This window comes from Lygodium microphyllum, chromosome 26 (assembly GCF_053477565.2).
Source record: "Lygodium microphyllum isolate KBCC chromosome 26, Lygodium_microphyllum_v1.1.10, whole genome shotgun sequence".
Lineage (NCBI taxonomy): Eukaryota > Viridiplantae > Streptophyta > Polypodiopsida > Schizaeales > Lygodiaceae > Lygodium > Lygodium microphyllum.
The window spans coordinates 54,182,183-54,196,532 of record NC_141160.1 but is presented as its reverse complement, the minus strand read 5'-3'; the positions used below and the strand labels follow the sequence as shown (position 1 = coordinate 54,196,532).

The window sequence follows — 14,350 nt, the reverse complement described above, 5'->3', positions numbered from 1 at the left end:
GTCAGCCTTCACGCACCTAGGCAGTAACTGGCCTGCTGTCCGGGCAGTCTGCTGTGCATCCTCTGAGCGCCATTATACAGAGCCTGCGGACTAGATGTGCCATCTGCCCCTGTGCACCGACAAAGAGAGCAGACCTTCCCCTGTACAGAGAAAGAGTGAGAGAGAGAGAGAGCGAGAGAGAGAGAGAGAGAAAGAATTCTTGTGTTTGGAATCAGGTTCTGCTATGGCAAATCTGCGGGAATCTAATGGCATTGATATGGCCTTTCTCGATCAGGACATTGGGCAAGGGAATGACAAAGACTTCACCGATCCGGACGGCGGATGGTGATTCCTCGGCTGATGACTCGGGCGGTTGCAGGATAGTGAAGAGATGGGGAAACGTCAAAGGATGTCGGTCGAAGAACTGGTCTTGGGCCCAAATTTGTCTCAGCCAGAGGTTCATGTTTCCTATTCACAACCCGATGGATCTTTACGTTCATGCTGGGAACTGCCAATCATCTTATGTCAAATTATGTCCATTGTAATGAGGATAAAGCTAATGCAATACTTGATGGGGATCAAGTAGTTGTAATCATGGGGACCAATCTGGTCTTACAACAGATAGCTGCTTTCCATGAGAGGGCAGCCATATTTTATTTTATTGGAAGGACTCCTTTGATCATAGAATTCGTGCTTGGCTGCAGGCTATGCTTGTCAGTTTTGAACAGTGCCCCGAAGATGTTTCAGGGCATATGCAAATTCCCTTGGTGGAAGAGATTTATAATGGCCCGAAGGGGTTCTTCGAGGTTCTTTTTTGTTCTGTAGAAGTACGGGCTCTTATTATGCAACACATTCCTTTGTTTATGGATGGGCAACTAGTTCATGTGGTCCCTTGGAGGCCCATGGCTGAGTTTCAAGAGATACTGAGACATGCATGCCCTATTTGGGTAGAGATGGTGGATTTCCTTGCGCATCTCTGGAGACTCCTCCCTTTGGTTTTGAGAACCATCGGGGAGGTTTTGGTGGAACCTCGGCTGGCTTTCCGCAATCGGAATAGGGTATGTATGCTGTGGGATACAGGGAAGCCTTGTCCGACAAAGATTCGTTTTGAGGTTCCAGGGTTAGAAATGTTGGTGTATGAGTTGAAATGGGATACCTTTGCTGGACACTGTTTCACATGTGGCCGGTTGGGCCATTACATTTCAGAATGCAACAAAAATATGGAGGTATTTCTGAATGCAACAAAAATATGGAGGTAGGGCAATGCCCTATGGACCCAGATATGGAAATGCAAGACTGCCTCCCTCAGCAGACGATTCGAAAGCATGTGGCTGATCCTGAGCAGCTTTCCCAACATGGTTGTAATGAAGGAAAGAAGGACATTTCCCATGGCGATGGGGAGCGTGCTTCGCTTTCGGGAGGGCGGAATTTGCCTCTTTAGGAGGATTCTTGGGTCACTGTGGTTCGCCGTAATGCCAGACAGGATTCTCGCTCCACTCTTGCCCATCCTCCGCCGCCCCCATTTACTCAAATCTTTCAATGCGGAGGAAGGGGGTTTTATATGAAACCCCAATCTTCGCATGCTCTGGCAGTAGAAGGTAAAAGGCCTTCTGATTCTGCTTTGCACTTCAATGCGCATGGAAGGCTTGTGCCTCCTCGGGATGTTTTCCGCTCCCGACAACAACACTTCCCTTCCCGTGCTCCCATTGCCAGTTTGTAGAGGGCAGATCTAGTTGATGTTATTTGTGGTGAAATGTAGAGATTCCAGGCTGCCAAGGCTACTGATGTAAAAGGGAAAGGGAAAGCATCGGTTCAGTAGTTCTTCTCATTTGTGATTCAGCATGAAAATTGCTTTGTGGAATGTGAAAGGTATTTCTTCGGGCAACAAGTAGTATCGGTTGTGGAAAGTGGTGCTAGCTGGAAAATGGGATATTTTCTGTGCTGTGGAACATAAACAATACGCTTTGGCTGGATCTTCATATGTATATAAGGATTATGTAGTTTTCTTTAGTTGTTGTCCTCCGCATAGATCGAGAGTTATGTTGGCTGTCAAATCCTCCCTACAACCATCGTTGGTCTCTCAAGACCCTCATGGCCGTTTTTTGATTTTTGAAATAATTTATGAGGGCGAGGTCTTGTGGATGGTAGGCGTGTATACTCCTTCTAATGCAAGGGAACGTTGTTAGCTTTGGGACGACCTGCACTGCCTTGTCATGGCTCGTCAAGACTTTGTTTGGGTGATTTTAATGCTTGTGTTTCTACAGATCAGGTGACCTCTCCGCATTCGGTTATGGATGATCCTGAGAGAAGCTTGGGACGCTCTTGCAGCATCATCTTTGAAACAGGACATGCGGTCCTAGATGTACCCATCACAAGCTGGATACACTTATCGTTCTTTTGAGCATCCAAACACTAAGGCCAGACTGGATAGGATATACATATGTCAAAGTGACTCTTTTCTTTTTGCAGTCATTGATATGCGGGTAGAAAGACAACATGTTTTGTCAGATCGTTACCCTTTGATCTTGGAAATGAGCCACAGACCTGTTCATGCATTTAAGGCTCTCATTGCCCATTTGCCTCTTTGGTTTAATCAATCTTTTTTGCAGCAAATTCAGTTTTTGGAAGGTGTCCTATCTAGAGGGATGGAAGCATGGGCGGTTTTTAGGGATAATGCATGAACGTTATCCCGACAATATGGTATTTAGCATGCTTTCTCATTTCGAGCTGAATTGCAGCATGTTCAATCCTTATTAGCTCATTCCTTGTCTCTGTGTCAGAATGGGGATTCCAATGATGACCTACTCACATGCATTGAATGGCTGAAAGGCAGAGTCCAATCTCTTCAGGAAGAGGAATATGCAAAATACAAGTTGTTGGCCAGGGTTGAAGCTTTACATAATAACAATTGTCAAACTCATCAATTTTTTGCTCGTCTGCATCAGAAATATGCCCAGAAAAATATTGTGCGCTTAAAGGATGGGCAAGGTGATATCGTGACTGATCCTGCCTGTATTATTCGGATGACTATGGACTTTTATAGGGCCTTGTTGGGTCTGGAAGAGATCCTTTCCGATGCTATTCTCTTTGCTCGAACATATATTTCTGACCTGGCTAGTAATCAGGTCAAACCAGAATGGGTGAATCTAATGGAGGTTGATATTTTTGAAGGTGAAGTGGAAGAAGTGCTGTCTCACTTGCCTCAAAGGAAAAGTCCAGGCTGGGATGGGCTTCCTAATGAGCTGTTTTCAGCCCATGTGCAACTCCTCAAGGACCCATTAACTCGCTTGTGTCAACAGGTGTGGAATTCTGGTATGATGCCTTTAGATTGGAAGATTGCTGTCATCAGGTTATTGTCCAAGGTTCCCTCTCCGACCTCTTTAAAACAATGGAGACCCATTTCTGTTATGGGATCGTTATATAAAATCTTCTCCAAAATTATTGCCAACAGATTGCACAAAGTATTTCTGCACCCCATTCATCCACGACAATACGGTTTTATTAAAGGTCGGAATATAATGCATAACATTCTGAATGTTCAGCTAGGAATTGACTATGGCAAAGCTTTTAGCCAGCAGGTTGTTATGCTTCAGTTGGATATTGTGAAGGCATTTGATCATGGTAGGTGGTCATTTTTGCGGGAATTAATGTCTACAATGGGTTTTGGGCCCTGTACGATTTGTGTAGTTGATACCATCAGTCAGGGTGTTGTGGCCCGTATTGCTCTTAATGGAGGGATGGAGGAAATTGCCTTATCTCGGTCCCTTAGGCAAGGCTGTCCTCTCAGCCCTTTGCTATTTGCTTTGGTAACTCACCCCATGCTCTCATTATTGCACAAGTTGGTAGCTCAATGTGAGATAGTTGGCTTAATTCTTCCTAGTGGTGATTAGCTTCTGGGTCAATCTTTGGAAAATGATTCTTTTATGTTTCTTAAGGTGGATCGTATTAGTGTTAATTGAGCAATGGTGGCCTAGAATCTTTTTGCTTTGGCACCGGGTCTTCACATTAATACTCAGAAATCCACCCTTCTCTCCTGTACGGAGAATGATCTGCATGCCTTGGGATGGAATGGAATTCTGATCACAAGGGGCAATATAACTAGACACTTGGGATATCCTATTGGCGTGGAGGCTGCTCCCCGTGCCTTGCTGGATTGGATGGCCTCCCGAATTCATGACAGGTTCATGTACTGGAAATCTCAGAGTTGGCCTCTACATGTTAGACTAAAAGTGGCTCAATGCATTATGATCAGTATGATGTCGTTCTTTCTACCATTGCTTCCTTGGACTAAGAAGTCCATTTTGGATTTGGTCTAGCCTATCGGATTTATGCTGTGGAAAAAGAAAGGCAATCGTTTGGGGCACGTATGGATCTCCTGGCAACATGTGACCGCTCCGAAAAGGATAGGGGGTGCAACTTTGCTAGATGCTAATTTGCATATGGCCGCTTTGAGGCTATCCTTGTTGCAGAGTCTATGTATTCAATGTCATCCTTGGTCAGCTATTGCCAAATTCTTCATAGAAAAGACTATAATCTCTCATGGTAGCATGGTTATTCATGCTTCTTGGTGGCATGCACTTAATTCTATGAGGCCTTTAAAGGTCTTCCAGTCTTTTCTCCTTTCTCATTTGATAGCTTCTTATTGGTAGGAGATGCTTCGTTTTGTAGTTTGGTACCCCTCGAATATTGGTAAAGAGGAAAATTCGCTGCAAGGAGAAATACTGGCTTCCTCAAGGTTGTTGGATTGGCCACAAAAAGATTTGCAGCGTGATAAGTTTAATCGGATGGCTAGGTTGGGGTTGAAGTCAGTCCGTGAGGGTGTTATTCTTGGGCAGCCCCGTCTTTATTCCTTTAGGCGTATTCGTCAATACTTTAGGGTGCCTTGTGGATACAGGGACATTTGGTCGTCCATATAGAGAGGTTCTCTCCTTTGCTTGCATTACAACCACTAGATCCTTGGAGTGAGTGGATATTTGTGTTTCCTGATGATTTTGAGAAAAGGTCAGCTAATCAGATATATCATCAGATGGTGGAAGCTAAGAGATGGGTCACGGGGAAAGTGAATAAGTTATGACATCTTAGGGACAACAAAAATAAGTGGTGGGAAAGATTTATCTAGCTTTGGAAGTCTAAGGTCCCGTATTAGGGAAAAGTGTTCATGTGGATGCTGCTCATTGGGGGTCTTCCAATGGGAGAAGTGCTCCGTGCCTGAAAGATCTCAGCAAGGCGGCGTGTTTTCTGCACTACGTGTGATGAGACATTGCTTCGCCTCTTTGTCTCCTGCCCTGTTGCGCGACAGAATTGGAATTTCATTCCTCGGTGACTTAGCATCACCTATCAGTTCATTCATGGATTATGGAAATATGTCTTCTATGCCCTCTTTGCACTCAGATTGTTCCTGCCTATTCCAGTTCCTTAGATGGACAGCCCTGTGGCATATATGGCGTACTCACAATGCCTTTATTTTTGATTCAGCATCGGGCATCCATGGGCATGTGGCCCGTGTGCGTGGAATAGTGTTATGGCAAATCTCCTCTATGATGTCAGCGGACCTGGTTCTTCCGGATATTGCTGCTCCTGCTGCTCCCTGGCTAGCAATTGTTTGCTCTACTCCAGCTGTTCCTTTTGTGTGATCTATTAGTACTGTTCATGTAATAGGTTGTTCTATGAGCCTCCAGGCCTTTATGTAAATATTAGTTAGAGAGAGAGTGAGAGAGACAGAGTATGCTGACCTGATGGTCTGATGTAATAGAAAGTAAGAGATATAGAGAGAATGTTGACTTGATGGTCTGATGTAAATTTTCACTACCTAATTCAATTATCTTCACGGAGAGAGAGAGAGAGAGAGAGAGAGAGAGAGAGAGAGAGAGAGAGAGAGAGAGAGAGAAGCAAGCCATTTACAAAAAAAAAGAGAGAAGCAAGCCTCATGGGGGACGTGTTCTTGATATCCATGTTCATTTTTGTTCACATTTAATTGCTTCTTGGCAAGACTTGTGTGACTCATAAGGCGTGACTCATTGGCATGTCTTTACTCTAAATAGATTGGTAAATTCTTGTGGACAAAGGTGTCTTGGACGTGATTCTTTTGATCATCACCTAGGATAGGGGAAAAAATGGTATGTAGATATAGGAGTGCATGCATGCATATGCACCTGCACACACATTTCTTTGTGAAACCACTTATATTATATTATTAATGTTCTAAGGGAATAGAATTCATGGAAGGAACTGTTGGGCTGAGATGACTCCCAAATAAGGATGGTTTCTTTGATTCCGAATCGTCCAGAGAGCTCAAAAGCAGGACCCAAATCAAGAATTTGATATATTGAGATACACACACACATGCTCACACACACGCACACCATGCACACGTAGAATGTATGAAATGTAATGTTTGATTAGTATTTGTGTTCTGTTTTCTTTCAAGATGAGATTGCTTAACTGTCTTCTTTGTTTTCTCACTCATTTTATTGAACAGATGGAGTGGCTCTACTTGGAGGCCAAAGCAGAGAAAGAAAACCTTCAAAGGAAGTGCAGAAACATAATACAGAAATGAACCACCTCTACAGTTTGTTTTAACTCTAGCATCACACAAGTGAGATTCTGTTTCAACTCTATACAGGGAGATGATCGTTGTGTTCTTGAGCCAACTGGGGCCAAGATGCAGGAATTGCCTTCAAAAGGGGACTTTCATTTGGTGCTGATAAGCTTAATTTTTTATGTCAGAAGTCCCAGCCAAGCTGGGACACAAATATACTTTTCCTTTGTTCTGTCCATAAACATAAGCGTCAAGTTATGTCAATGATGTGTGTCTTTTGGGTTGTTCTCATTGGCTTGCATGCCAATGGAGGTTCATGAGACCATCACTCTGAGAGAAGTGGAAGAAACTTCAATGGGCGGAGATTCCTTGGTGATGAGCACTTTTGTTATTATGATGTATTTATGTACATTAGTGATACACTGCAGCTTGTCATGGTTTGCTCTCTATCATGTCTGTCAGTCATCATGAGTCTACATCCTTAAGTTTTCTCTTGGCATAAACTAACCTGTAACTATTCTCTAACCTGCACCTATACCTCTCCAAATAATGTGAGTTAAAAGTACCGAGTGGGCTCCGAACTGCACTAAAGCAATTGTGATATCATTTAGAAATGGATGATTTTTCACGGTACAATAATCTAGAGCATAAAAGTGGATGGATTTATGCATGACATACCTTGCAACCCAGCCATGTACTCAAAAGAAGCAGGGGGGCATGTTGTAGGGCTCCTGATACTCGTGTTTATATAGCTCCATGAATCGCAAAGGTACTTTTGTTTGACCAGCTCAATTGGAGGCATTATAGGTCATTGATGCATCTAGATGTTAATGTCAATGTAGGATATGCCATATGATGGCATTTCAAGAGAATACTATGGCAACTTTCAAACCAAAACCTACATATACATTGATGATGTGAATAAAACTGCTAGATACAACCACCTTCACTCACCATTATGAACAACTAATGAAGTTTCCATTTCTATTAGAAGGGTGTTGATGCTAAATTTGACGGCATCCTCAGTTTGGTGGGGTGCCAAAGCCATGGTAGAAACATGCTCACCAGATATGTCACTCTGACAGCCACATTGCTATGAAATGTGGCTACGCTCACACAACTGACCACTTATCCTGCTCTCTCACAGGATGCACTGCAGATTCTGGTGAATGCATGCCTTGCTGTTGCGCCTCCTCAGATTCTGCAATATGATCTCTTTTTGTAATTCTTGGTACCAATGAATTGGCCAAGCTAAAGTAAGGAGGGTGGTAAATGATGGAGGATTTGATTATTCCCTGAGTGTATCTAGGAGTATTTTATAGCTGTCTGGTTGTTTCCGACAAAGGCTTATGTATAGGTGTTTGTGTATACGTGAATTGGAGATGAAACAATGGTCTGAAAGCTGAAGGTCAGAGTTGTACTTGCTGAACAAAATACCTGAGAAGCTGCCCCATTAGCCAGTTATGGTCTCTACCCCCTTGAAACAAGCAAATGATAGGGGCTTGATTGTATGCAATCGATATATGTATGTACATACATATACATATAGATACATACATGCCATGATGATGGCTGCACTGCAGATTGTAATTGGATGCATAAGCTCCATCTTGTTCCCATATGACAACACATGGGCCATACTATATGAGCCTCCTTTGAGACCATGCACATGTCCTCTTATTTTATGTCACAAACCTTGTTGCACCCTTCTCCTAACATTGTTTTTTAGAAAATCTATAGTGCTAGCATGTATAGATGATGAGTAGATATATCTATAACCGATTGTGCTTCATAATTGGTATTTTTAAGAGCTTGAGAAGGTGTTGAGAAATAGATAAGGGGACTATTTTAGCCCATAATTGAGTAACAAACAATTAGTATGCATGCTTTCCTACTTACCTATTCATGTAAATAAGCTGACCATTTGAGCCCATAATTGAGTAACAAATAGTTCGTATGCATGCTTTCCTACTTACCTATTCACATAGATAAGGCGACTATTGGAGCCCATAATTGAATAACAAAGAGTTAGTATGCATGCTTGCCTTTTTACTATTCACATTTAGAAATAGATAAGGTGACTATTTGAGCCCATAATTGAGTATGCATGACTGCCTGCTTACCTATTCACATGGACAAGCCCATGAAAAAGTGGTAGAGACTCGGTCCACATGTCAACCTATTTACTTGAGTTTCCCATGATTCACTGATTGAGACTGCTCTATTGGTCGACCCAATTCTTGGACTAACTTGTGTCAGCTTACTTGTCAACCCAAGTCTCAAACTAACAAAAGTTAGCTTAGTTACTTACTTGGGTTTGGAGCTTATAAGAAGTTAGCTTATCTAATTGCCTACTCTTAAACTATCACACCACTATACTCACTTGGATGCATCCACCTAATCATGAGAGTTGTTAAGAGTACGTGAATGTCAAATAGGGTTGCACATGACTAACACAAGAGGGCCTATTTTTGGGATTACAAGTTTATTTTTGCTTTTTGGATGCATTGGCATGAATACGACTATGACTAGAAGTGAGAGAAAAGAGAGGCAGGTCATGATTATAGACTAGGAAGATTCTTGCAAGTTAACTAAGTTGCAACTTTTGCTTTTGGACTCTAATTTGGCATTTCTAGTACTTAAAGTGATCAAACCATGCCAGTGAGCAAATTAATGCATGTATAATAATAAAATTCCTTCATCGTCAAAGATATTACAAAATCTTTTGGCAAATCTCTACTTAACCATGACTACTTCACTTAAGATGACTATGACTATTGACCCTAGGATGACCATGACCAAGACTAGGATATAGAGAGAAGAAAAAGAAAGCACCTATTACTATTTGTTGAGAGAGAGAGAGAGAGAGGTTGAATCATGGAGTTTGCAGAGGAGAAGAGTAGAGAAAAGAGGATCATTTTAGCATTTGCATTGGCTTCAAACCCATCACGTCGAGCAAAATAAGCATGCTTTGAGTAGCCATGGATGAATACATGTGCTTACATAGACTTATCCATAAATAGAAAACAAATTCTCTAGTTTCTTCTTGTTGAAAGTCATCATAGTAGCGAGGGTGATCTTTATTATAGAGGGATAGGAAATATTGTTATTGTTAAGGAAAAGGGTCACTTAAGAGGATTGTAGGGAAATGAAAGGTTGGATAGGAAAAATTGTTGTTGTCCTTCACCAATAAATTTAATCATAAGAAAATTGAGAGAACTCTCAAATTTCAAGACGAGAGAAAATAGACAAAGAGTGACTATATAATCATAGGGTATAATCTCTTCCCCATGCATGGGTGATTGCTTAGAAGTTTGGAAGTTGATTGGGTGGAAAAGGATCAAGGTGCTAAGAATTAGAGGGTTTCTTTGGGTTGCAATTGTTGTATTGGGCATGGGATTAGTTGGATTGTTGACCACGAAGAATTTGTGCAATGGTTTGCGATTTTGTTTCCATATCATAGGCATAAGAAATAACACCTTGAAGACAAGTAGGCTTGAGAAAATTTAGCTTCGCTTGGATGCTAGTTTGAAGTCCATCTTTGTATTTACTTTGCAACATGCTCCAAGAAGTCCCTCAAGCATGCATAAAAGAAGGAGATGTTGCCATTGGTATAAGAAGTTTATAGTTGAGAAATTTTATGAGTGCAAAGATGTAAGATGAACTTGGTTATCATCATTAGCATGGGATAGATGGCTTGTGATGTAAAAACTAAAGCATTTGTCTCTAGGATTGAAGCAATCTTCCAGAATTTCTTTCTACAAAAACTTTTAGAAGCTTCAAAACAAAACCAAGGCTCTCTCCAGTAGCTTGAGGTTTTGTGACATCATATACTTGTCAAGAAAAAGGGTGGGTCCCTTTGTATGTGTGTGGGCTATATAGGTCTCAACAAGATAGCTATTGAGAATCATTACCCTCTTCCATTGATTCTAGAGCTCCTTTAGCGACTTGGAAAAGCAAAGGTATTTACCAAGATCACCTTAGTGGAGCTTATAATCTTGTCAAGACAAGAGAAGGTGATGAATGGAAGAGACAACCTTTGGCATGAGGTATGTACATTTTTTAGTTTGGCCTCACTAATGCTCCAATAGTTTTTTAGCACTTGATAACTAATATGTTTTACATAGATGACTTTGTAGTGATTTACCTAGATGACATGATATTTTCAAAGAGTCAAAAGGAACATGAGCATCATTTAAAGAAATTCTTAATAAGCTATGAAAAATAGGATTGGATGCAAAACTTGAAAATTTTTCTTTTCACAAAACAAAAGCCAATTTTGTCAAGCATTTCATTTATGAAAAGGAGTCTCTATGGACCCAAAAAGTTATAGACCATTCGTGAGTGGAAGACACCAACTATCCATCAAATATTACTCAAAGGTCGATGCTTCTCTAACAAATTTAATGGGAAAGGATAAGTTTATCTAGGATCTAGAGCATAAGAAAACTTTTCAAATCTCAAGATAGCATTCACAATGACACTAGTTCTTATCCATAAAATTCTAGCTAAACCCTTCATCTTAGAGATAGATGCGTTAGAATTTACATTGGGAGTTTTCTTATCGTAAGTTGGTGATGATAACATAGCAAAAATTCCTTGTCATTTCCCTCATGGATTTCTTCATCCCTTTCCCATTCTAGAAATTGCATGATCATCTATATCCATAGATTTCATTTTGAAGCTTCCTCTTTATATTGATTTGATGTTATTCTAGTGGTGGTTGATAGGTTCACAAAGATGTCACACATTATTCTAGCTACTTAAACAATCACCAGAGAAGGTACAACAAGACTCTTCCTAGAACATGTATAGGCACCATGCATTCGCTAATGACATTGTATGTGATACATGTGTCGAGCTTTGGGGAAGCCTTTTCAAGCTCCTAGTAGTATAAGTCAATCTATCTTCTACCCATCACCCACAAAGTGATGGAAAAATAAAGAGAATAAATAAAATGCTAGAGCAATATCTTTGATTGACAATCAATTATCATCATGATTGGGTGGATCTATCACCACTTGTCAAGTTTGCCTATGATAAGTCCTCCCACAATTCCATTAGATAAACCCCATTCTTTGCCAAAAATGGTTAATACGCAAGAATGAATGGCCATCTAAATCACAAGGTGAAGAATCTAACCGTTAGAGATGTTGCTCAATGCTTGTCTAACATTTGTAAGGAGTTGCAAATCCACTAAAGAAGCTCAAGAAAAGTACAAGTCAAGTGTAGATCAACATTGAATGCAACATATAGTATACAAGATTGCAAATTGAGTTTGGCTTCTACATTGTGATCTATATTCCTCCTAGGTAGCATTATTCGGTTCGAAGTTGACTTTTCAATTTACCCCATTCGACGTTTTCTCTAATAATGGTCAAATGTGTGAATAAAAAGCTTTTTGATTGAATGAATTTTTATTTAAAAAATTTCAATCAAGAACCCACATGTACAAAAATGGTTTAGCCTTATTTTTTGCTTCATTCAGAAGGCTTTTATTGAAATTTCTACTCCTATCTCCTTGCAAGCAAAGTAGAGTGACTTTCAGTTGATGCTTTTTTAAGGACTTGCCTCACACTCCAAAATTTTTTTTTTGGGCTATAGTACTGGTAGCTGTGTGGTTTTAGAGGTTTGTACTCACACTCATAATAGGAATGATAGACTTGCATGGCTTTGCTATTGGTAGTGTTAACATCACTCATTTCAATTATCACATCTTGAAGCACTCATTTCAATTGTCACACCTCGGTAGCTTGGTAACTATCATACTTATTGCACACTATAGGACAAATTTAGGGTTTAGGATTATTATTCTTATGTTGTGTTGCCCAAAGTTGAAGAACCTTCAACAACACCTGACCTGCAACATAACTCATGGATTTGTGTCGCATGCTTGATCAACTTCATATTCCAAATTTGTTGATAGGGGTTTTACCAAAGCTCATACATACCAAAGGGGGTAGAAAGGAGAAGGCCTAGCCATTGGAGACATTTGATCATGCTAAATATGCCATACACAATCATGCAAAGGTGGCGCCTTGTGCATTGAATTCATCCTACTCACATATATTGCATGGTAGACAGAAATATTTTGTTCATTAAAGGAAATTCCAATGTGTTACTTTAAACCCAGTTATAGGAATGGATCATGCAATTTGAGCTAAAGGCATATCTTATAATTGTCCTACTTATGAGTTATACTCAACATATACCTAGGCAAATCTTATAATTGTCCTACTTATGAGTTATACTCAACATATATGTAGACAAATCTAATAATTGTATTAATTATGAGCTTATGCACAAAATTCCTTAGAGATGTGGTTTGGATTGATGTTCAATAGGATAATGAAGGCTCTTTTTTCTAATGCTTCTACTCTCATTTTCAATGGATATCATACCTTAGCAAGGGTGAAAGAGTTTGCAAAAATGGGTCTATATACATATTGACCTAAATCATGATGAAGCATAATGAATCCTTCACATGTTGAGGAGGAAGATGACAAAGAAGGGAAACCACTCTCCCTGAAAGAGCTTAGAAAGATTTGCCCAAAGTAGTTTTTGCACTACACCATTATTCTTCACATCGGCCAGGGCACAGGAGCCCACTCCTCTAATTGTTGAGAAAGAGACCTGTCATGCTACTTCTTGAAGGACACAAATAGATATTTGGGATGGCAATGCAAGAATGCAAATTGCATAAATGCAATGTGGTTCATCTAGTTCTAACCATGCATTAGAGTCAGGCACGAGTAAGAGCTCTTAGTAGAGAGGAGAGAGAAAGTAGAGTAGAGAGAGAGGGGGGATAGAGAGTATCTGAGAGGAGAGAGAGAGAGAGTGGTAGAGTAGAGAGAGGTAAAGAGAGGAAAGAGTATGATTCAGCCTCAAGGGTTGAACCATAATCCAATAGTACTTCTGTACTCATGTGCATTTTTCTATATGGAAACATATGAAAGCTATCCTAACAAAGGTTATGCTTACATATTCATTTGCATCTTTGTAGGGACATGAAGTTCTACACTCTGCATAAACCATCAACAAAGAGCATCACATAAGTTATAATTGATACGCATAATGCATCGAAGTTTGAGTATGTAATACATTGTCCTCATAGTGCATTTTATATGACAAACAAAAGAGAAAAGTTATAGTCAACTACACCTTAAAAGATTACATTAACTAAGGTTACTCATTCATTATGACAAAGTGATTTCCAAGATCATGAGTAAGCTATCAAAATTTAGATGCATACATTGAAGCTTGTCTTAATCATAATCCTAGTTTAAGCCAATCTTGCTCTATCTATTTCTCTAAAGGTTGCAAAGAATTCACATACAAAGGCCTCAAAGTCATAGAGTAATGATGATCTTTTTTTAGCAAGGGAGAAGACTAGGAAAGGGTTGTATATGAGAGGAAAGGGTTTTCAATTAGAGAAAAGTGCTAACGAAGCCCAACTTGGAAAGCCCTATTTTGATAAAAGCCTAGCTTGTGACCTTGCGGCATCAAATTTGTCAACTAGACTAGTCTTTGGCTCCCTTTTGTCTTAATGTGAGATATGACTAGTAGCCAAGACTTTGTTGACATATCGAGCTCTACATAAGTTGGCATCCACTACGTGCCTTGGTGATGTGACATGATATTATTCACTGGTATGTTAGGTGACTCACATGAGAATACACCAGTGATTCTACAGTTGGACTATACCCACGTAATCCATCCTTGGTTATGGCATATTCATTGTGCCACTTCTTCTTTCCTAGCAGGTTCACACTCAGTGATGATCATGTGTACATACATTGTGATACTTTCATATTAGTCTTTTATCATGTTGTA

At 40.2% G+C, this 14,350-nt stretch overlaps 1 protein-coding gene across 1 annotated transcript in view; it reads left to right on the top strand.

The window, feature by feature from the left end:
• Positions 1-6,982, top strand: part of LOC148013284 (uncharacterized) — a 71,141-nt gene extending 64,159 nt beyond the window's left edge. The window contains exon 16 of the mRNA XM_087667702.1: positions 6,458-6,982. Coding sequence (XP_087523828.1) covers positions 6,458-6,535 — 78 coding nt within the window. The 3' untranslated portion in view covers positions 6,536-6,982. The remainder of the gene's footprint in view (positions 1-6,457) is intronic.
• Positions 6,983-14,350: the final 7,368 nt, after the last annotated feature.